At 42.2% G+C, this 22,746-nt stretch overlaps 1 protein-coding gene and 1 long non-coding RNA gene across 2 annotated transcripts in view; one reads left to right on the top strand and one right to left on the bottom strand.

The window, feature by feature from the left end:
* Positions 1-10,923: 10,923 nt before the first annotated feature.
* Positions 10,924-22,746, bottom strand: part of LOC133397354 (uncharacterized) — a 43,051-nt gene continuing 31,228 nt past the window's right edge. Inside the window, exon 4 of the long non-coding RNA XR_009767596.1 lies at positions 10,924-11,597. This is a non-coding gene — a long non-coding RNA (uncharacterized LOC133397354). The remainder of the gene's footprint in view (positions 11,598-22,746) is intronic.
* Positions 14,901-21,646, top strand: btg1 (B-cell translocation gene 1, anti-proliferative). Its single transcript, XM_061667799.1, has 2 exons — positions 14,901-15,347; positions 17,832-21,646. Exons 1-2 carry the CDS (start codon positions 15,203-15,205, stop codon positions 18,233-18,235), a joined length of 549 nt encoding a protein of 182 aa, XP_061523783.1. The 5' UTR covers positions 14,901-15,202; the 3' UTR covers positions 18,236-21,646.

The raw sequence follows: 22,746 nt of genomic DNA, 5'->3' as shown, positions 1-22,746 counted from the left end.
CTATGTAATGTTTGTCATATCCTGTATTATTCTGCTGTTTTTTTCATTTTTGCTCTGTACTCTCTGTACACCCTTAAACCTTGTTCCGTCCGACTGCATTTCCCAAAAATATCAACCACAATACAAAAAACAACAGAGAGACAATTTCAAACTCCCCTGTTACACAGAAAACCTGTTGCGGCATAAAAAGACATCAACCTTTCTACATGACTGAGCAGCTAAACAGGATAGGTTAAAATCAATACAAAAATAACTGTGACCTAAAATCAGCAGGATTGTGAACTTGACATCGAGAAATCATCCAATTTGTCAGTTTATAAAAAGCTCATGTCAAGATTCACAACTGCTTGAGCACCGAGGAGCAAACTGTGAAAAAAACAATTGAGCTTCCAAAGGCATCTCGATGACTGGTCGACACAATATAGGGATGATGTAGCATTGCACAATTTACATTGCCATCCCCCTAAACCCGATCAGCATGTATTGTTCCAAAGAGCAGGTACAGTTATTTAGGGCTAGTGGGGATAAAGTCCTGGCTGTAAAGTTTTGTCTAGAGGGGCATTTGTTCTTTGTTTGAAGCTTACCTACAACAAGACAATAATTAACTCATGGATGACTTAAACTTGGCACAACGTAGCACAAACCCATTGCATTTTCTAAGAATTACTGCACGTCAGATTTGTCAAGGAGCAGATACTGGGAAACTTAAGAGGGTGATTTTCCCAAAATGCTGTGGATTTTGAGCCAATTAAATGTGTATGTGTTGTCCGTGTATTTTGGACTTTAGGGGCTTTTGGACAATGTAGGCGCTGGGGGGTCTCATTTGTCGTCCATGCAGACGATCGGCGTGTTCTGCTGCGTATATACTGATCACGTTTGTGTTGAGGGGTTATGTGGTGCAGCAAGACAGCGAACACTGAGAAGATCTAATCAGCGAGACCAATGGAAAGCCTGAGTATGCTGTTCATGCAGATCAGACACACCAGTGCAGATACTTTCTCAAATGGGTACAATCAGACAAAAATATGTTTGTGAGCAGTTTGACAAGAACATAATTTGACAAAATTATTTTAGAATGCTGAAAGATGCCATGGAGATGGAATTCCAACGAAAGAACTGATTAAAAAACCACCGCCATCATTTATTTGATCGATCATCCATTGCCCTTCGTCGTGAGGCAAGCATCTTTTCAAAGCAAAAAAAAAAAAAAAAAAGACTTTTCACTTGTTGCTTTTTGTGTCTGCTGGCTTTTTAAGCGCATTGTGTCAGATCACGAGAGGAGGCACGCTTTTCCCACGCGCGCACGCCGTTCCCGCTCTGTGCCAGCCTTGTTTGCCACAGCACACAAATAATGGGGCCCCTTTGAGGCCTCGGCGGGGTGCCCAGCGTGGGTTGGGGCTCGCCGGCTAATAACAAGCAGGCTATTATGATGGCGAAACAGATGCATGTTGGGTTGTCATGCGTTTTGTTGTGCTTTGACAAGGCCTTGCATGTGTGCGTGTGTGTGGACACTCATCAAATGGCCATTGTTGATTATGTCTGGAATGCAGGTCAATAGAGTTCTACCGCCCTGGCCATGCCTGACGCCCTTTTCGACCTACCCCGAAGAGATGTGTGTATGTGGGTTGCCAAGAGACCAAATTACATCACCTCTGAGGAAGCCTTCTCATATGCTGCATGGCACGACAGCTCTTACAGGAAACGTCATTGGGTCCCATACATATTAGCCCATGTAGCTAAATAACTGAATCCCCCTCTCACATAGAGTTCTCGCTAAATTGTCATAACAGGAGATCCGGCATTTATTCATTAACCCAATAAAGTGTGACCTTGTTGTATGTACAATGTACCTTCCTGAGATTGGATAATTAGGTGCATGGCCAGGCCAATGCTTTCAACACAACAAGGCTGAAGAAGTGAATGTCAGGTGTTAAATGGCTCACTTATCGTTATGCTCTTTTCCTTTCACACAGTCACCTCTACCTCAAACTTCAACCCCCTATTCTGCTTCAGTACCTTTCACATGGAATATCGAGCCAGGAAAAAGCCAGCTTTGATGAGCTTTTTATTAAAGGGATACGAATACCAACCGTCTTTGAGTTCTCAGAATGCCCAGTACAAATGTCAACTAGATCCTTCTGATGCCTAAACATCAATGCACCCCTCATTATGTGCAAGCATCTTTATATGGTCTCTTGCCACCCTATACTATTATCCAGCCGTACTGTTAGGGTATATACTAATTTTCATTACATTGGCATTCCAGAAATCCGGGAGGGTCTGCATCTCTAGAATAACACTACCACTGTACTTCTACACCGCAACCATGGTGCTAACCAGTAAACTAACCTCATGGTAAAATAAGTGTGTGATTTTGTGTGCGTCTATGTGTGTGTCACACTTTTTAATAAGCATGAAGGTCACCTCTAAATTGTTATCCAACATGTATTAGCTTTAACATAGTGTGACACATTCTGCATTATAGCCGGTAAAGAGAACAACACTGATGACCGCTACACGTGCAAGGAGCGACACACACAGGACAGTTGACAGGTCATGGCCATCCTCTTGTCTCTATCAGTGTTAATCCCATATTCCCCAAACCAGACCCCCCCCCTCCCCCCTCCCCCGGTTATCCCTTTAGCTGTGACACTCTGTGTGACATTGGGATGAGGAAAGACTCTGCATTCCAGTAATCTCTGTCGGGTTTTTATTTTTATTTTTATTTTAACACTCAACCTTGGCTCACTTCCAGTGATAGCGTCACCATCCAAAGCCCACATCATAAAGCAAGTTTGCATGTACAGTATACAACAACATGTTGTAGAGCTACATTTTTCAAATTCTTTTTCATGTTTTTTTTGGCCTTATCTCAACAGCTGACACGCAGGGTTTGACAGGGACATTAATATTTGAGTAGACACGGTAAAATTGAAAAAAATCTAATTGTTTTTACAGCAAGCATTACAAACAGTGAGCGTGCTCTGTCCTCCCACTCGTCCTTGGTGTCTGGCCCTGTGCTGGCTTTATCACTTATTTATAAGATTTCTGAGGTCAGCGCTGGTATCACTGAGACTCTTAAATCTTTGAGTGCCCGTGAGCAGATACACTCATGACAGAGATTGTGAAACCTACAGCTCATAGACCATACATACAGCCCTCGAAAACATTTGATCCGGCCCACAATGAGAGGTGGGTAGTAGCGTGCTACAGTTACTCAAGTAACCTTTTGGACAAATTGTACTCGTCAGATGAGTTTTAATGCAAAATTCTGTTTACTCTTATTTGGAAGAAGAAATGGTACTTTTACTCAGTTACAATGATCTATTTGACTCTCGCTACTTTTATGAGGCGGGACTACACAACCTCGAATCCTAAGTCTAAAAAGGCATGCTTGGAGGAAATTGTTGTGGAAAAATTCAAAGATTCCCAAAGACGTACTCCAAACTCTTGCAGAAAATCTTGCCAGAAGAGTGGAACCACCTCCACGTGTCCAGTTCGTGTCTTTCAGGGAGGTCCTGCAGTAACTGATGGTGCCTGTGTCGATTTATCTAAAGCTATAGTGACACTTGGCCCAAGCACCATATCTTTGATTAGAAGTTCCCCCCCACCAGCTCGAAAGCAGCAACTCGCTTTCACTCAAGAGACTCCCGTTGGCGTATGACGCTAATAAATTTAGCGGAAAGCACACAGTTGGCCCATGGCACCATCAATCGACAAGATGACATCATTGCGCTCGCCGCTCGGTCCATTACTTCCCAGATGAAAGCAAAATGAAGCAGGAGGAGGGGGCATGGAGATCCTCTTTCAGGATCTTATCTGGGAGAGGACGGTGCATGAGACAAAGAGATTGAAGACGCATTTGGATGCTCCACTATTGCTCTAAAGTCTAAGAAATGTGCAGAGCTGCCAACATAGGTGACATTGTTTGCCCAACTGGCAGAGGTTTTTGATTGGGTTCTAGCATGCAAACTCCAGTTCCCTGCCTTTGATCAAGCAGTAGATTATATTACTGCGCATGTATTCTCACTATGCCTCTGCACCTCTGTGTTAATGATCCTGCAAGATTTGTCCGGGGCAAGCCGACCCCCGCGACGTCTCGTTTTATTCATGTAAATCTCTGTTTTGTTTTGCAATCTGAGAAATTTGAAACGGCCCAACCACTTGTTGTTGTGGGCGAAGTCGTTCACCACTAAACTACTGATCTGCTTGTTGCATCTTCATATTTGTCACAACAGGCGACAATACTTTCCATGCATGGAATTCTATAATGTTGGTTGTTGTCTTAGGAAATTTTGATGTCACAGCACTCAAAAAGACAATTTGTCTATAAATGTGATGTATTTATATGCATCGCTGCTACTCCAGGACAATATGGCTGATGTGCATTCATATTTGAAGATTAGAAGAAGAAGAAGAGTCACCTTTTATTGTCATGAACATGCATGCATGATTAAAGACCCTCCTGGTGTTCCCGTCTCATTGCCAGATCCATCAAATAGAACAAAGATGTAGACATTCCCTCAGGCCTCCGCTATACATCCATGCAGGTTCCCCTGGTCAATATCTGTTTCGACTTGCCAACTATTAATCTCCCGCCGTGTAAAAGATGTGAGATTTAATTACAGATGGATTAAGTATTCCATGAGGGGAGGAAGCATGGAAAACCATGGCAACAATATGAACGAACATTAAGTCCAGTCAGATGATCGCTTCATTTTGTCGGACAGCAAATGCATCTGTATTCCACTGATGCAGCGTTTCAGAAAAAAAACAGGAAGATGGAAATGGTAACTCCTACTGGGAAATGTACAAAGGAATGCCACTCCAAATTCCTGCTTGTAAAGTCGCCCGGCAAATCGATTTACAGAGATGTCCTCAGATGTCAGAAACATGATAAAGGAAGTAAATAAACAAGAATGCTGACAGTCGAATTTGTAACATATTATCCAGGCACTAATACATATCATGGTCATGAGCTATGGTTTGTTCGACTCCTGTAACATTCTGAGCTCAGGCCTTCAAAGCTTCCACCGGGATATGTCCTACAAATGCAGTATTAGGGTCTGGTTTGAATTAGCCAGATGCTAGCAAGAAGTCTCGCTCATGTTCTCTGCCCATCTTAGTTTCCGATTCCGATTTGAAGTAGGTCACCCGCCTTCAATCTCTCGTTCTCTTCCAATTCCTGGCAGCACTTCCCGCACTGTATAATCCCTTTGCAGAAACACCACACTATTTAATGAGGCTCCATTTCAAGCTATTGTAATTTCCTATTTCCCTTTGTGGCTTCTTCCTCTGTTCCCTGCGCCATCGTTCCCGGTACATTCATCATCGTCGGAGCACCAAAGAAATTACACATTGAATACGACCCTGGCCCATACATCTTCCTGATGGCGCTCGGAGCCTGCATAATCAGGCGGTTTGGCTATTGCTCTTATTAATGAGGCTGGCAGTAATTCTAAAAGACGCTTTTGACATGACAGACATCTTCCGAGAATGATCATTTAGTTGTGGGATCCGTTAGATGTCATCAAATATTTCTGAGAGACACATTGTAAGTGCATCTCGGGCAAACTCAGGGCCAGTGCGGCAAATGCCTCGAGTTGTGAGCTGCATGACGATGCTACGCTAAATGACTCATGAGGACTGTCATCATGTTGTCATTTTCTGATTTCAGAGTGTGCTGGTGTTGAAGATCCAAGTCTTTGCCATGGAAGGGGGGGGGGGGGTTAAATTCATGAACTTTGCAATGAGGAAGAGATGGGAGTGAGTATTTTACACTCCACTTGTCACCATCAAAGACGTTCAGTCCCGGAGATGCTTGGATGCCCATGCCTTGACCAAATACACTCAGACCAACCTTTGATCATCCACAACACAAACTTCATACACACGAGCTGGAACACATGAATTTCTTCTGACTGAAACATCCATAAAAAGAACAAGTCAAAGTAGCAAAAGTAGCCTGATAATCTTCCAAGTGCAGTTTTTGGGGTGGCTTTTACACTCTGCTAACCTGTCCCTGGCTTGACTTACTATGTCGAGCTAGGAATTATGATCATTAAATACACATGGCTGACCAAGGAGTGGTGTTCTTGCAAGGCGACAGCGGATTTAATCTAGACAAATGTGTGTCTGGCTGCTTTAACAGGTGGCCACTTCGATATTGTTCACCTTCAGTTTAACGTTTGTACTATGTCCAAGTGTCCTGTATGTCGAAACACGCTTAGAATGGAAGTACTTTGGACATGGTTGCCTTACATTTACTGATTTTGCCACACAATGGACGAGTGGGTAAGCAAGCCTGCCTCATAGTTCTCACCTAAAAACTGCTGATATAGGCTCCAGCTCACCTGCAACCATAACGAGAATAAGCGGTGTAGAAAATGTGGATGCATTTTGCTTACATTTACAGAACCTGAAAAATAGCATGCCCAAAATGTACATTAACACAAAAGTCAACATTGGGTAGCAGCAACATGGCAGTGAAAATATTTTCGCTGAAATAAACTGCGAAAAGATACAGCAAAGGCCGCCGGCGTTTTCCTTATCACATGTACATGGTCTGTATATATACACAATGTGCCATATTGGAACATATCCAGTACCACATTAAAATAATAATTAAACAAAAAAAACAGAACCCATATAGCCTCTTATTCCGCAATGCAGTTTTATTGGATGCAAGGTCCCTCATAGTAGTCTTCCACTGACTTTTTAACTTCCAAAGCGCTATGCATAATATTGACTGCAGTCTCTCTCCGCATTTGAAAAGCTTAAACCATGCCATTAAAAAAGAACCTTGGGTAAACACTCCGATCTCCTTCACATCTTATCTGATGACTGATAAACAACAGAGTGCGCCCTCTGTGGAGATGTTATCAGCTCTTTCAATTGGCCATTTTGGCTTCAACGGTTCTCCGTGGTATGCCAACAGCTTTTCCCAAAGCCAGTTGACATCAGGCTCAGTGGAGACATTGCTGACGGGGAGAGGCTTCGATGCCATAAATTGAATTTAAATGTAAACACTCATCTCAAACTCCTCAGCATGGCTATAAATAAATTACAGATAAATAAAAATGTATATGCTGTTCATCACAGTGAGAGCAAGAAGTATTACAATTCTGAGTGTGTTTGAATTTCAAACTTTAAGCCATTGCTAAAAAAAATACATTATTCTCAAGGAATCTGTCACGGGTAGGGTGTTTGTAATTTTGGAGTGCAGGCAAAAGGCAGCTGGATCCAACTAGGAAGCGGACAAGGCAAGGCGGGAGTGCAGGGGAATCTCAAAAAAAGTATTTGATTTGAATGTGAACATTGGTTCTTTAGATTATTGCTTGCGTCGTGTCAGGCGTAATGTATATCAAATTATATTTCGATCTGTAAAATGTTCTATGCTAAAAACCTCACATCCCCCTTGTTCTAAATTGAAGTCAGTTAATCGAGAAGTAAATTTCAAAGGAGATATGTGCCGGCATTGCCACATCCCTCTCCCCCATATTCTTTCAAAACCTCATCGACATTTTCCTCCATTTTCATTTTCCTTCTATCTACATTGTGCCTCCATTCGTCACTTTCCATCTCTCTTTTCCAGAACCTGTCCAGTCCCCGCAGGCCTTTAATTTCCTGAATGCCATCACCGCCTCTTATTTAATTACTACAGGTATAGCAGTGTGGGCGCGGCTTGTCAGAATCTGGATCATAAGAGCTGGTGTGGGGAGGGTGGTGTTGTTGTCGTCTATCATTCTATAGCTTCTATACGGGCATGTGATGACAACCAGAAATGTCTTTGTCGCCGCGCCCCTGAGAGCCTCGGCAGCCATATGTCGAGAATATCGTATGAATGTGAAGGTAGTACTTTTCGCAGGCTCGCATAAACATCACCATTGTGTCATGGCACCAGCAGAGTTCAATTCAGTGTTAAAAGTGACATAGAACGTGGAAATAATTCATTCCGCATAGACTTCATGTTCAACTCTCACTAAACTACTTCAATTAAAGCCAATTTATTTACATTAAATGTTGAAAATGTAATTCATCAAATGGAAGCCACAAAGTTTGTATATGTTGTAAAACAATATACATATATACCTTGAGTATACCTACACCGCTAAGGTTGGGTTAATGTTAGGTTTAAAGTTAGGACAAGGATTAGTGCATTGTAATGTTTTATATTTTTATTAGACAGTAACTCTGCTATCACTCCATACTTTGATATTGTGCCTTTTCCAGGAAAGACTTTCTTCAGACTGCTGATTCGCTAAATTTATCTCACAGTTAGTCTTTTAGCACCATCTATTGTTGTAAAAAGGCCATTGTGTGTTCTTTAATACATGGGTGGGTGTACTTAAATGTAGACATAACCTCAGTCATGGTCTGTTTAGTCTTCTCAAGCCTTGTTCATGTCTTTGGACATCACCATGCAACATGTGTGCTGTATGTACACCCGCTTTCCACACACACATATAAACATACCTCAAAGAAACTGCTAGGAACCCAGCAACACCATATTTCAACTCCTTGATCATCTTAAAGGTTGAAGGAGCAAAAGCGAAACCGGAGCTTTACAGGCTTCATTATCTTGACACGGACCCACCGCAGCACCTCCAACATGTCTAGGCATGTACCATGAGGCGAGTCAGCCTTCTTGATTGTGGTTCGTGTGTCTGCACAGAACAAACAGTGCTTGGCCCACTAAGCTCCAGCACGCCTGTGACTCTAGTGAGGATATGCGGATGGATGGATGTGCTGACAAACCAGTTTTCTTGTTGTATGACATATTGTTCATGTGTAACTCATACCCACATAAGTACACAGACTACCAAGTCAGGGACAAACCTTTCACGGTGGTCAAGGCACCACACGGATAAGCCACGAAAGGACTCTTAGCGTTTTACGCTGATGTGCACGTCGGGCACAAAATGCCTGCACAGCTCTGTTTTCTGTTATGAACGGCAGGCGTTGTGAGCGAGGACTGCTATATTTGATCCTCCAGCTGTTTTGAGGGCTGCTTTGAACATGCGTCATGTACTGGAGGTAGCGCGGTCATTGACTCGCACGTTGGAGAACTCTCTGGATCTTTCTATCCAAGAGGGTGGAGCTAGCAATGTTATGTTCAAAGGCTGCATTGTGACTGGGGACTTTGATTTATAAAAAAAATAAAAAATAAAAAAAAAAAAAGAGAAAAACAACAACAACAAAAAACTCATCTGAATGCTATCGGTCTTTGACATTCTGAGAGTATATGAACTTATTTGGCAGTCAGGCCAAATTCCAGGAAACACAAGACAGTAATGAGATCTCAGAGTGCAAAGACCTCCATAGTTATCAAATCATTATTCTGAATCTAAGGGAACAAATGTAATCAGACTTCTGGCCGCGCATACATGTGGTACATTTTGTTCGAATTGGATAAGAGTAACCTGCTATATATGTTAGGTTTGAGATTTTAAAATGTATATATTTTGCGACTGTAATATATCTAAACATCCTTGAAGATATACAGTATATAATTCACTTGTATTTGTTTTACTTTTTAAATAAAATTCTCTGTATTTTTTTTTACATATTTGTTTAATGTACAGGTATTCTTTTTATTGTTCTATTATTATTATTAATTATTCTATTTTTTTTTTATATTTTTGTTTACAAATATTTATTTTTGTTATTTTCTAACAAACTACTTATTTTTGCACCTGTATTACACAAATACAAACCAAAATATGCATAAAATGTATTTATTTTAGTTTAATTTATATTTTTTGTACTGACTCTCTATTTTATTATAAGCGGTGAAAGAAGATGGATGAATAAATATTTTATTACTACTTTATTTTTGGTTAGACACCATAAAAGAATACCTTATAATTTCTCCTAAATAATTAAGACTGATATATAACTCCTTGCGGCACGGTGACCTACTGGTTAGAGCGTCTGGCTCACAGTTCTGAGGACCGGGGTTCAATCCCCAGCCCCGCCTGTGTGGAGTTTGCATGTTCTCCCCGTGCCTGCGTGGGTTTTCTCCGGGCACTCCAGTTTCCTCCCACATCCCAAAAATATGCATGGTAGGTTAATTGACAACTCTAAATGGCCCGTAGGTGTGAATTTGAGTGTGGATGGTTGATTGCTTTTATGTGCCCTGCGATTAACTGGCAAACAGTTCAGGGTGTACCCCGCCGACTGCCCGATGATAGCTGGGATAGGCTCCAGCACGCCCGTGACCCTAGTGAGAAGCGGCTCAGAAAATGGATGGATGGATGGATGGATGGATAACTCCTTGTTGTGGGTGGAGGCCTTGAACGATGCCACTAGGATTATTTGATAAAAGTTTAAGACATTTATATATTTTGTAATCTAATCTTGCATTTTTCATTTCCTTTCCGTCCATTTTTAATGTGAGAATGTTAAGAATACATTGGTGACAAAATGTTGAATGAATGTTGACTATAATTGAATTGCGGACACTCAGCCCGTCCCTCGCTGCGTGTCCATTTCAGCCCGACTAAAAATAAGCACGACTGAGTTAAACATTCACTCAAGGCAGCGCGTATGTGGCCTTCATTTGGACACCTACACCCCTGTCCAGTTTATGGTGCCATGTGCCAAGTGGCTCTCCCAGATAAAAGTGTGAGAAGTGCCCCTTGTAATTTTCATCAAACCGTGTGATCTAGATTTAGTATGATCTCAATAAAACTGCGAGCTATGTGACAATACAAATACCAAACAACAGTTCCAGCACGAGGACATACCTTGGCGAATGCAACCGAACTGTTGAGTTGGAAATGCGTCTTCAAGTTGTGACAATCCCAATTGTAGAACGAGTATTACCATTAAAACATCAAGTATGCAGTGTTTAATTTGCTTTCCATATCCTTTATTCCAGCTGTAGCATCATCGCACAACAGTACAAAGGAATGAGTCCAACGAAATGCAGTTGTTGATGACCACCATATAAAACAATTGAATCCATAACGAAAAATGTGATAGATTCCTCAAAATATAGTAAATGATACCATTTCTGGCATACATTAAGATCTTAAGTCTGCTTAACATGTAAAATTTTAATACAAATAATACACTTATTACAGTTTAACCACATCATGAGAACTTACAGCATGTGTTTCCATTAACATCAAGTAAATGCAGTGTTCATTTGGCTTTCCGTACCTCGTACCCTGGCATTAGTTCGTAGCTAACTTTAGTGCCATCACAAGACAGCGCAAGCACAGAGTCAACTACATTTGGAACTACAAATGCACAGTTGTAGATAATCACCATGTATCAAAAATCCCAATTTTTGGCTCACATCTCAAGTGTGGTTCCCAACAGAGAACAGAGAAATTGCCCATATACTGTACATTTACACAATACAAATGACAGATCCATACAGTTCTGCCAATCAGGACTTAACGGGGAAAGTTAAATGGAAGTGTACCATTAAGTGGAGACATTGCTGAGTAACTTAGGTCTTGTGCAATGAAAATACTTGCAGTTCCTACCTTAGTTCTTCTGGAAACTAAGTTTCACCAACACATCTTGAGAATCAGCCTCCTAGACTGGGCTCTGCATGGTCCCTCGCCATCTCAAATGTCGGTGCTCTACACAAACATAGACGGAGGGTTATCTACACAGCGATCACATACAAAACCAGCAATAAAAATTGAAGAGGGAGTCAAAGGGGAATAGACGGTAATGTTGCACACATTTTTTTAAATTGTATTTTATAACCTTGTGTTAATTTGTCTGGATATGTTCAATACAGGCATGGAAAAAAAATTGTTTATGGATGACATCAACTGAATCCAAGGTAGGAAAAGTTATTTTCCTGGTTGAATCAACGACCGTCACTTGTTTTCAGTAACGGACATTTTCTTTTACTGTGATGTTCTTTGCTCAAATTGTGTGGTGCTTTTAAGGACACGTGACAGTGGTTCCTTTTCGTCACACTCCTGAATTGTAAGCGATAATTGTTGTGTATAGTTTGGGATCTTTTCAAAATGACCATATAAGGTTTAGGACACACAAAAACAGATGTGGTGGTTGTTAGCAGTGTTTTATCAAATCAACACAAACAAAGATTAATATCTTATAGAATTCCAGGAGTTGGCATTATGTTTACAACTGCTGCCGGTTTATTTTATCTCATATCTGAATGAGCACATTAGCTGAGCTTTTGTGCTGCCCTCAGCTGTGCCCGAGCATGCACATATAAACCTCCACAACACCAATGCTTGGGGGAAAAAAGTGCGCCCACACTCGCCTGCAGCAGCCAGGCCTCACCTCCCCCGCCTGTGCCGTCATTAAGCAGCCGACATTCTTTCCCTTTCTGTCGTTCTTGTGCGGTTTGGAGTTAAAAGCCTCCATTCAGGAGTGGAATGAAGCCAAAAGGCAGGATGCCCCACCCTTGTGCGGTGCCGACCTAGTACCCACCTTGGTGCTTCAGTTTTTTGTACCCAGAGATCAAAATGAAAGAGGAACATTTGGGGGTTTCCAGGTTTAATAGTTACTTTCGCTGATGTTTTCTGTGCTGGTAATTATATCTCCACTGCCAGGTCACAAAACTATTCCTAAGTTTTGTTTGCGAGTGGAGTACAGACTCGTGTCATGGCTTTGTTATTTTCCTTAGAGTTAATTTAAAAATTGTCATCTGGAATTGAGCATGCTCTGTTTATAAGACAGTAAGGTTTTCCAGGTGTTTTCCAGGTTCCTCAGAACATGAAAGTGGAACTTCACACCAAAAAGTTGGAAAGTACTGCTCGTTATTTTGGTACCCTTGCAAACTCTTCTGAAAACAGCGCTTGCAATGCTAGAAAAATCTGAATTTTCTGGGGGGAATGTGAAGGAAAAGTAAAACATCAATGCGATATTAAATTCCTTATGATCCGTCAATTGTTTGAGTAAAATCGGAACAGTTTCCAGGTGTGCAGGAAACCTGCACCCTAAACAGTCAGTATTTTGTACAGTTTACAACTATGGACTATGGAAATACACTCAATTGTATAATTAGGAAAGGAAAAAAAGCTTGCAATGCAACAAAAATAACTTTCTGGGCAGAATATGCAATGTTATTTGATCTGAAAATGTGAACAGAGTGAATTGTACATCAAGAAGTTGGACAGTACGGACTATTATTTTGGTACACCTGACAATTTTGACAATGAAAACACTAAATTATGTCTGTAAATTGTAAAAAAATGTGTGATGCGCCAAAATATTAATTCCTTGTGCTCGGTCAACGTTTTGACTAAAATATTTCATCAGTATGGATAGTTATACTGATAATCTTGACCACATACAGTACATAAACAATGCAATGCTACAAAAAAATTAAATACAAACTCTCTGTAGACTTTCTGGGTGGAATATAGGTGTAGAATGAAACAATACAGCTGTCTTAACTGACTTATGATCCGTCAGAAGTTTGACAACTATAAAAGTGTTAAATGAGGTTTCCAGGTGTGCTAACTCTCCAAAACTCTCCGGAGAAACTGCGACTGTGGGCATGTTGTTGTGTGTGGGGGTGAACTTGCAGTGAGGTGAGCAGTCGTCAGTGTCTTCACTAACAACACATGAGTGAGTGAGTCATTGCATTGAACAAGTGTAAGGCCACTTTGTAATATCTATAACTACCTATCGTGTTTTTAGATGAAAGATCATAAAAGCCACGATGTAGATGACCTGTTATTGTGCTTTATACCATCTGTGCCATTTTGCACACTTTCAGGACATGAAACATGAGGGCTGAGGCTGTGAGTGCTTTAATTGATTGCACGATGACTGTAGAGAGCAAACATGACTGTTTGTAGCAAACAAGGTGGAGCTTCTGGTTGTATATTTCCACTGATTTTCACCTGACGACACAGCTCTCATGCCTGATTGCACCATTTTGGTTGACCTCTCACTAGTCTCGAGTCTCGAGATTCTTCCCATGTCAGAATACAGGAAGACTGATGTCACTGACTTAAGGTAAATCATGTTCCTGTTTCTCTCTCACTTGTCTGATCTGATCTGAAAAATATGGTCATAAAGTGGAGACATTGTAAGATAAAACCAGCCACAAACCTAGGTGATTATGGTCCCTAAGAATTTGATTGTGACATTATTGCAACACAAAAGCATGCAATTCACCGATGAACCAAGCAAACAATAGAAAAGTGACACGGTACAATGCTTTGTATGTTTACTGATGTTATCAGCTATCAAGAAACACAAACTACTTAATTCTCTGCTAACCCATCAACAGAGTCCACTGTGCCTATCTCTGCCCTATGGGAACCATACCACTCAAAAGTATCTTAACAGCAAAACATGTTGGGAGTCTTTATCAAGGAAATGCATAACGTGAACAGAAACAAACTGTACCACCAAGTAGAATCTTCTGGATTACATTTACAGCCAACCGCCTGTGACACAACTTGTCATTAAAGTCAAGACGTGTTAACTTCTTTTGCACTTGTATGACAGTTCGGAGTGGTAAAACACATTTATGAAGGAGAACGTTGGACACAGTAAAAGAAAAATTATATTTCCGTGGGAAATGTTTTTAAAACTCAAACAGATTTGATGTCGACCAACTTTTGAGGTGCTTTGGACTCTACAGAGTAGCAAACCAAACTGTACGGCTTATTCAGAGCAAAACAAAGGCTGCTGGCACTATTCCCCCACTATTCCAGTAATCAACGGCCTGTGAACGCAGCACAGCTTCACGCTATGTGGTGGTGTTTATTTCCAGAGCGGGTGACGTCCAAGCAACACTCCTCCTATATGTGGCTCGTCAGACGCTGGTGGGGGCTGCCATTGGTGAACTGTTGTTGCTGTAGCAGCTTGTGTCATAGCCTCTGGGAGGGAGCGAGGAGGGGGTGGAAAGAGAGGGGGGAGGCGGTATAAAACCTCTCTCCCACAACAGAGAAGCTTCACACAGGAGGAGGGCAGTGGAAAAGGTGGACTGGAAGAGCGCAGAAGGACCCCATCTGAAAACCCACCACCCTCTTTTGCTTATTTACCAACAACAGGATTGTGCCGTTCAACTCTGTCAGCGTATCTCTGCGAGGAAAACAACCCCTCTACTGCGGCACACTCGGCCCTAAATGAGCACAAGAGCCACCACACTTGGATCTGGGCTCAAAGTGGAGAAAAAGACGCACCAACGAGCGCGCAGCGACCAGAAAAAAGCGCTCACAGGCCGTGGCCTTTGCCTTCCTCAATGCATACCCTTTGTGCCCGGGGAACCATGAAACCAGAGATCAACGCCGCCGTGGGATTTTTGTCGAGATTTCTGCGGGTAAAAGGACACGTAAACGATCGACAAGTCCAAACATTCAGCCAGAGTCTACAGGACATTTTGTCTGGTGAGCAAAACCCCTCGTTATTTCAGATTCCAATTAACAAACCATAAATGTAAAGACAGCTCTAACTAAATGTGGATTTTGGATTTCATTCGGCGCTAGAGTGGGTTCCAAATGCAGCTTGTTGTCGGACCGATGGGGAGTCAGAAGAAGCCTTCTTTGTTCTCGCTGAGTCTCACTATCAGCGCTACCAAAGAGCACAGCTTGACGTACTAAGGACCCGACAAATGAGGGGGAAATGGCTGATCAAATCGAACAATTCGACGTTTAATTTGACACTATTGCGTATTTTGCTGTCAATAATGCATACAGGGGTCTTATAAGCGAGCCACTTTGTTCATAAAAAAGTGGGGGAGGCTGTTGGGGGGAGTAACAAGGAAGTGCGCCTAGCTCGACAATAACAGAGACTGCACAATTACGTAATGCCAAGTCATTTATAATTAAACAAATAAGTAACCATTCATCAAAATAATCCTGTTAATTATAGGGAATGTTCAATTGATATGATACTAGTGAAGTTCCACTTATTTAAGAAGCATTTCCTAAATCAATGAATTTTGATTTGGTTTATTGTTTAACATGACAAACTGTAGCTAAAAACATTAAGATCTATTCTCATTTTGTGACGTCATCATGTGCTTGTTCATATAATCCATATAAGCAGAATTAGAGTCCTACTTTAGGGAATTAAGGTCTTTTTTTCCCCCCGACTCTGCTGGAAATCTGCTGCTATACATCTGCTTCACTCCACGTATGGAACAGCAGATGATGACCTACATACCCACCAGAAGGGCCCCTGCCTGTCCCTCAGTAAAATGTGAGACGGGACGAGTTAACTCCTTCAAAACTGGCAAAAGCAAAGTGTGTGTTACAGCATTGCAAAGTTCAGCAATGAAGATCACAGAGTGTTCCATCTTTGTGTTCATAGATAACGTAGAAGCGAATTATTCATCGTGTTTCGTCGATGGAAAAAAAATGACGGCAGCTGGCTTGTAAACAGACAAAAGTTTCTGCAAATGGATTCTGCCTTAGTGGGGGAGGAGGTGTTTTGGTGGAGCCTATAGCAGGACATTAAAGACGGGGGCGGACGCGACGTCATCGGCGGGGGGTGGGTGGGGGTTGGGTTGTGCACTGAAAATAGACTCAATATGTACGGGAATTGAGGTTGGTTATATATACTACCATTCCTTGCTGTGATGTGTGAAGGGGTGCAACCAAATTGTTTATCACCTAAAGCATGACTAGTGTGAATAAAAGCGTCTTTTTGTTAAATTCTACAGATTCAGTGCATCGTCGGCCTTCTGCTTCCCAGCCCCCCTCCTTGTGGTGGTTTTTAAGAATAGGCCATGCTGAGCTGATCCCAATCCCAGCCAGCTGATGCCTTTTGTGGCTCGGCCCCATAGATCTGCCAGTGCTTTTCCATTAGCTTGTACAGGCATCAGTGTGTGCGTGCATGTGGGTGTGTGTGTGTGTGTGTGGGGGGGGGGGGGGCATTATGTTGTTCGTCCTGTGTTTGAATACAGGTGCCCTGTATGTAGCCTACTTCACTTGTTTGGTTACAATGATGTCTGCAACAAGGGGAATTCAATATGGATGAACTCTATCCAAGTAGACAGCAGGGGCATTTTTTGTTCCTCTGTAAATAAAATGCTCCAAACCAAGGAGGCCTCAACGTGTCCAGATCTCGTTGCCCTAGAGGAGTGCAAGGTTGTGTATATTTCTTCCTTACACGCCCAAGCAACAGTCAACACTTTCAGTCAAAGCCCGAGGGGAACTGAAAGTGATGGCGTCACTCCTTACTCTGGAAAAACTTCCACAAAAACAAGATCCAGTCCCTTTAAGAGGGGGCGGAGCCACGCCTCCCAGATGGCTGGCCTAGACTTGGACTTTCAGTGTTTTTGTTCAGCCAGTCATGGGAGACTTTGTGACACTGGCGGCAGCCGGGGGAGGGATTGTGCAATTCAATGGCTCTCTTTTTTTTCCTGTCACGTATGCACAGGGCGCTGTCGACTGCCTTTCTTAAGGCTGCTTATCAGGATCGAAACAGGTCTTGTTTTTCTTTGCTTGCCTGTGCCGCTGCGCCCCGACAATAACTGCACTTAGCCAGATCCAGACTGAATATCTACGACAAAAGCCAATAACTACCTGAGACAGAATATCAAGCTCTAAAGTACCAAGGATAGGCTGTCATAGAAATTCAGTTATCAATTATTTGTGTATCAGAAGCATATTACTTTGTGAAAACACTCAATTCCAAAGCAGCTGCATTGTGATACTGTATTACCCAGATTATTTGATGTGCTAACATTTCCCTTCTTGTGAATCCATTCACATCCACCAGTACCAAACGTACCCAGTCTCGTTTGTCTTTTCTGCAATTTTTCTACAGCACCTCATTTAAACACCATGCTCGTAGTGTCTGCATTACAGTGAATCACAACTTCACAGCTAAATTCAACCTGTATCCTCCTCTTTGTGTCCTGGCAGAACAATACAAGCACCACTGGTTCCCAGACAGGCCCTGCAAAGGTTCAGGGTACCGCTGCATCCGCATCAACCACAAGATGGATCCTCTGGTGGGGCAGGCGGGCCAGCACATCGGCTTGACCATCCAGCAACTCTACCTGCTGCTGCCCAGCGAGCTCACACTCTGGGTGGACCCCTTCGAGGTGTCCTACCGCATCGGCGAGGACGGCTCCATCTGTGTCCTGTACGAGTCACAGCCTGTGCCAGCAGTCATGCAAGGAACGGTGGTCGCCAGCTCACCCTCAGGGAGCGGTGGCTCAGGGAGCCCCATGGTGGACAGTCACATAAGCTGCAAGGAGGAACTGATGGTGCTGGGCAGAACCAGTCCCTCCAAAACCTACAACATGATGACTGTCTCCAGTTAAAGGGTTCACACTTTTGGCTGGGCCTACTTATCATTCAGGGTCACACCTTGGCCAGTCAAAATGAATTTGACCGGATCAGGGCGAGCCTTTTTCAAAGCTAAGAATATGAAATGAAACAGTGAAAAAGAAAAAAATTAAAACAAAAGTAAAAAAACTGAGGATTTGTCCTATCATCCAGGTGATGGAAACCTTGTAGGTTTGATATATATCCCCCCCCCCCCCCCCCCCCCTTCATTATCATCTGTTCTGTTGTGTCATTGGATCAGCTGAGTACTCCACTTTTTTAGGAGAGTCCTTATGGAGAGTGAACTGTTGGGGCAGCTACACCACCTGACCAGGACCTCCACCCACCACCCGACTGTAAACATGGTGATCAGCTTCATCCCTGAAGGGGCTGTCAGCATTGACTTTGCACTTTTCTTACTTGTGGTTACTATGGGGTACATGCTAAATACACCACAGCAAAAAACAAACAAAACAAAAGAAATCGCCAAATTGTACCGAATTTATTCAGAGAATTATCCCCCTTGATATTCAAAGATTGAGGATGTTTTGTTGAGGAGGAAGTTGAGGGTTTAGCCCATCGAGGTAAAGCAACGCAAATGAAAACATCCGCAGTATTTTCTGTAAAATTCAATTTTGGACCACAGTGAATCTTTACCTGCTAGTGATTGGAGCTAACCTCCTCGATTCCCCCTCCCCCAGAAACTCAACCTACTCCTGGCCTGTATGTAAGTGCAAGTGCTTGCGACACCTGTTACCTATGGCTACCAGTGTGTCAGCTGCACTCCCATAAACCATATTATGTGTAGCTTTCCGGGGGAGGGCAGAGGCCTGCCACTCCACCCTCAATTTAATGAATGTTGTTGAAATTCACAATCAAGTTCCTGTGTTTGCCCCCTTTTCCTTACCATATGATCTCCTGTTTCACCAAATTGCAAAGTGTAGCAAAGAAGGAAGGGCCAATTCTACCCAAATCTGTTAGAATTGACATTGAATGATGCACTTTGACATTAGATTGTGTGGGATGTATTTTTTTTTAACCGCCTGCATTCCATCCATTCGAATGTCATCTTTTACAGCATATTTTTCCGCCCTCCTCATTTGTTTTTGTTCATACTGTAGCTCCGCGGTTGGAATAGACGGCTGTCTGTCCAACAGGGAGTGTGAGACTGGATTTTAAAAGCATTTTTACACTGTATTTGTGAACATTTCAGAGATTGCAGATGGAGGATGTTTGTTGGTGGTAGGCGAGAAGTCGTGGTGTTCACGTGGCACTGTACATGAAGCTGATAGAGGTTTATTCCCTAAAGTCTGGACTAAGTGACAGGGGCACGGAGCATTGACTCATTTTTGACTTGAATTTTTAAAGCAACACCAGGCCTTGTCAGCCTTTTATTTCACTTAGATCAGTGATCTCCGAGGGCCCTTACTTTTTAAAAGGGAAGTCCTTTTATAAGCTTTAGAGGTGCATTTGATTTATCTCTTCTCATGAATTATGAGCCATTAGTGATTTCCAAATGACCACCAGACAACCTGGTGGTCTCAACTGCCCACACACACACACACACAGACAGCCTGGCAGCTTCGCCCTCCCCCTCGCCCAACTTCGAGTGCCTCAACTGCCACATATCAGAACCCAGCGCAGACCTCCCTTCCAGCCGAAAGCAACGCATGCACTGCTAGCCTGACACCACCACACTAACCCCACGTGTACAGGTTGACTTAATGTGACACATATCACCATACATCACCCGTAGTGGAGCCGGCAACGAAATGCCAGGATGTGGGTGGTCTGTTTTGTGATGGAAGAGCGGGGCAGTGCCAGGGCCGGACTCTTGTCCAGGGCAGCTAAAATCCCTCTGGCTCTCCTCGCTCAGAAAGTGGTTAGCATCCGCATCCGGACCCCTTCTGCCCTCACTTGGCAGTGACGGATAAATAAACCAGCGCACGCACACACACACACACACACACGTTGGAGTGGGGGTGGGCTCGGTGGATGGGAAACTCGGAAGAAGCAAGATGAATAATTGAGGGTGCCATAGCATTGTTGTCTCGTTTTCATCTCACTGGATTGCGTTGCATTTAATTACTGAGTAGCATCATTGTTTACATGCATATGAAAGATGTGATGGCTGCACCCACTACAAGGTTCTGGGGCTGTATCTGTCACAGCAGGCTGGGTGTTTTTAAGCTCCCCTGAGCCTGAGAGGATCATGAGTAATCGAGCTATAGCCTTTGACGCACTGCACCCCCTATTTGCCTCACACTCTGCTGATACCCCCTTCAGCACTGTGTGCGGCAGAAAAAAAAAAAGCACGATTATATGTTGTTGTCCAGAAGAGGAGCCTTCCTATATATGTCAAACATGTTATGATAGTTGTATTTTATGGTCACACTGGTAGATTTTCCCATCCGCTTCTTAAGATTTGTAATCTGTTGTATCAGTTTAAAGACCCAAAATTTAAGAAAACAACCAAATCCCCTTTGAAGCCTTCTCAACCGTTACCACCACCAACAAAAAATGGCTTACGTCCTCAGTAGGAGTATCGATTTCAATGGCATCCATTCAGCTTGTGCGCACATAGCTTACAGAATTGTCGTAGAGTGCTTTGAGTTAATAAATAAATACATAAATTAAAAAAATAAGTCAGCGATAAAATAGCACATTAAATGCACTAAAATGTCAAAACGGTTTCTTCTGGAGACGCAAGGAGTCTCTCCTGGAATGTATTGCCAAACTCAGGCCTGGGATATTCAACAAAACTTGTTAAGCGTGTTAAGACGTGATACAGAAAGGGAACAACCGTTTTTTTGTTGTTGTTGTTGTCAATATTGTCATCAACTCGCTAAATTATTGCCACTTTCACATTTGAGGTGTTTTACATATTGTAAAATGTATTGTGACTACAAGCAGTGGTAGAGTGCATAACATTACACATGGGAAGTGCCAATAATTGAGGTGTTTATTTTTGTCTCGATGTGTTCCTTTTTGTAAGTCATCTTTTAACATGGGTAACTCTTATTGTAAGTGAAGCCATTTTTGAAGAAAGTGTTGGCAAGGACCAAAGTTGTTTTGGTTTTTAAAAGATTAGTTTCCACAATCTGTAATCATAGACGTATCCTTTGTTTTGTTATTTTTCTTTTTTATTATTATTTTTCTATTTACATACAAAAGCAGAAAATTGACAAAAAAATGTGAGCTTACCCAAGAAGAAAAAGCTTGTGATCTCATGTCTTTATCTTGTTAAGTTTTATTGTTTTTTTTCTTTCCTTGGGTATGTTGTGATGAACTGCTGTAAATTTGTACAGTTCATGTAAATTGATTGTGCGGAAGTTGTACAGATTTCTATATTTTGGAAGAAAAAGTTTTTTTCTCTGTAATAAAAGATTTCCTATCTTGGCATCATACATCTGTGTGAACTGTCACTATTATTTGCCTGCTTTGGGGCATTATTTAAGACACTTTACGTTCGAGTTTGTGTGATATTTGTTGGGACCAGACTGTAGTCCAGATTGGGATTTGGCCTCCTCAGTGTTGAGAACTGGGACATCTGTGCCAAGAAGACTGCAAAGGAGATCACATAAGCATTTCTTCTGTCTTAATGTCTTTTCCTCTCCTTTGACTTTATTTTTTTGACGTTTTATATTCAACCCACACACATTATTTTACCTAGGATGGTGCCCAAATTAGCCTTGCTTCTACCTGTATATTTTGGCTTTCTACTTTGAAACATTCCATTAGCTATTTTCTGCATTTCCATGGGCAAAAAAGGTGGTTTGGCCTCCTTACAGGGAGAGCATGTTCTTCCACTACTTCAATTAAAAGACAGGAGAGCGTGAAAGTCCAAAAATGACATGACGGGGCTGCTGACTTTGCAAAATCAAGAGTTCTGATCCTCGACAGCATGTTGCGCTCCGGAAAGGCAGCAATTCGGGCCATTTGAGCACATTAAGGAGGCAACCGTGTCGAGGCATGGGGGGGGGGACAGTGGGAGGGCTCAAAATAAGGATTATTATTCTGACTTTTTAAGCCTGTGACTAAATACTTTAAAATATTTTGTAATACGACTGGCATGAAAACATAACTCCTAACGACAACCTACAAATACAGTATTGTACATCGTCAAAAAGGAGACAAATGTCTATAATTGTTGTTTTCAAGATTTGTTTTTGCTGATAAATGGAATAAAAGTTTAACAGTCAAATCGAGCACACGTGATCTAAATTTAACAAGATCATTTTGCAACCCTTTGCCTCATCTATTTTATATAAATATTTGATCGCTGTCAGAACATGTTAGATGATCTTGGCTAGAAAGAGTTGATGCACCGCTTTTGGTTTGTTATGACAATGGCAAAGAAAGCTCACCTAATTGTTTGATAAACTAGTGGTGTGAAGTGGTGAGTTATGAGCCTGAAACGATAAGGAGAACGCTGATGTGACTGTAAACAAAGTCACTCAAATCTGATTTCCCACCTTATCAGTACACTCTGTCCTGTACTTAAGTT

This window comes from Phycodurus eques, chromosome 22 (assembly GCF_024500275.1).
Source record: "Phycodurus eques isolate BA_2022a chromosome 22, UOR_Pequ_1.1, whole genome shotgun sequence".
In the NCBI taxonomy this organism is placed as follows: domain Eukaryota; kingdom Metazoa; phylum Chordata; class Actinopteri; order Syngnathiformes; family Syngnathidae; genus Phycodurus; species Phycodurus eques.
This window is presented reverse-complemented; position numbering and strand designations above follow the sequence as displayed.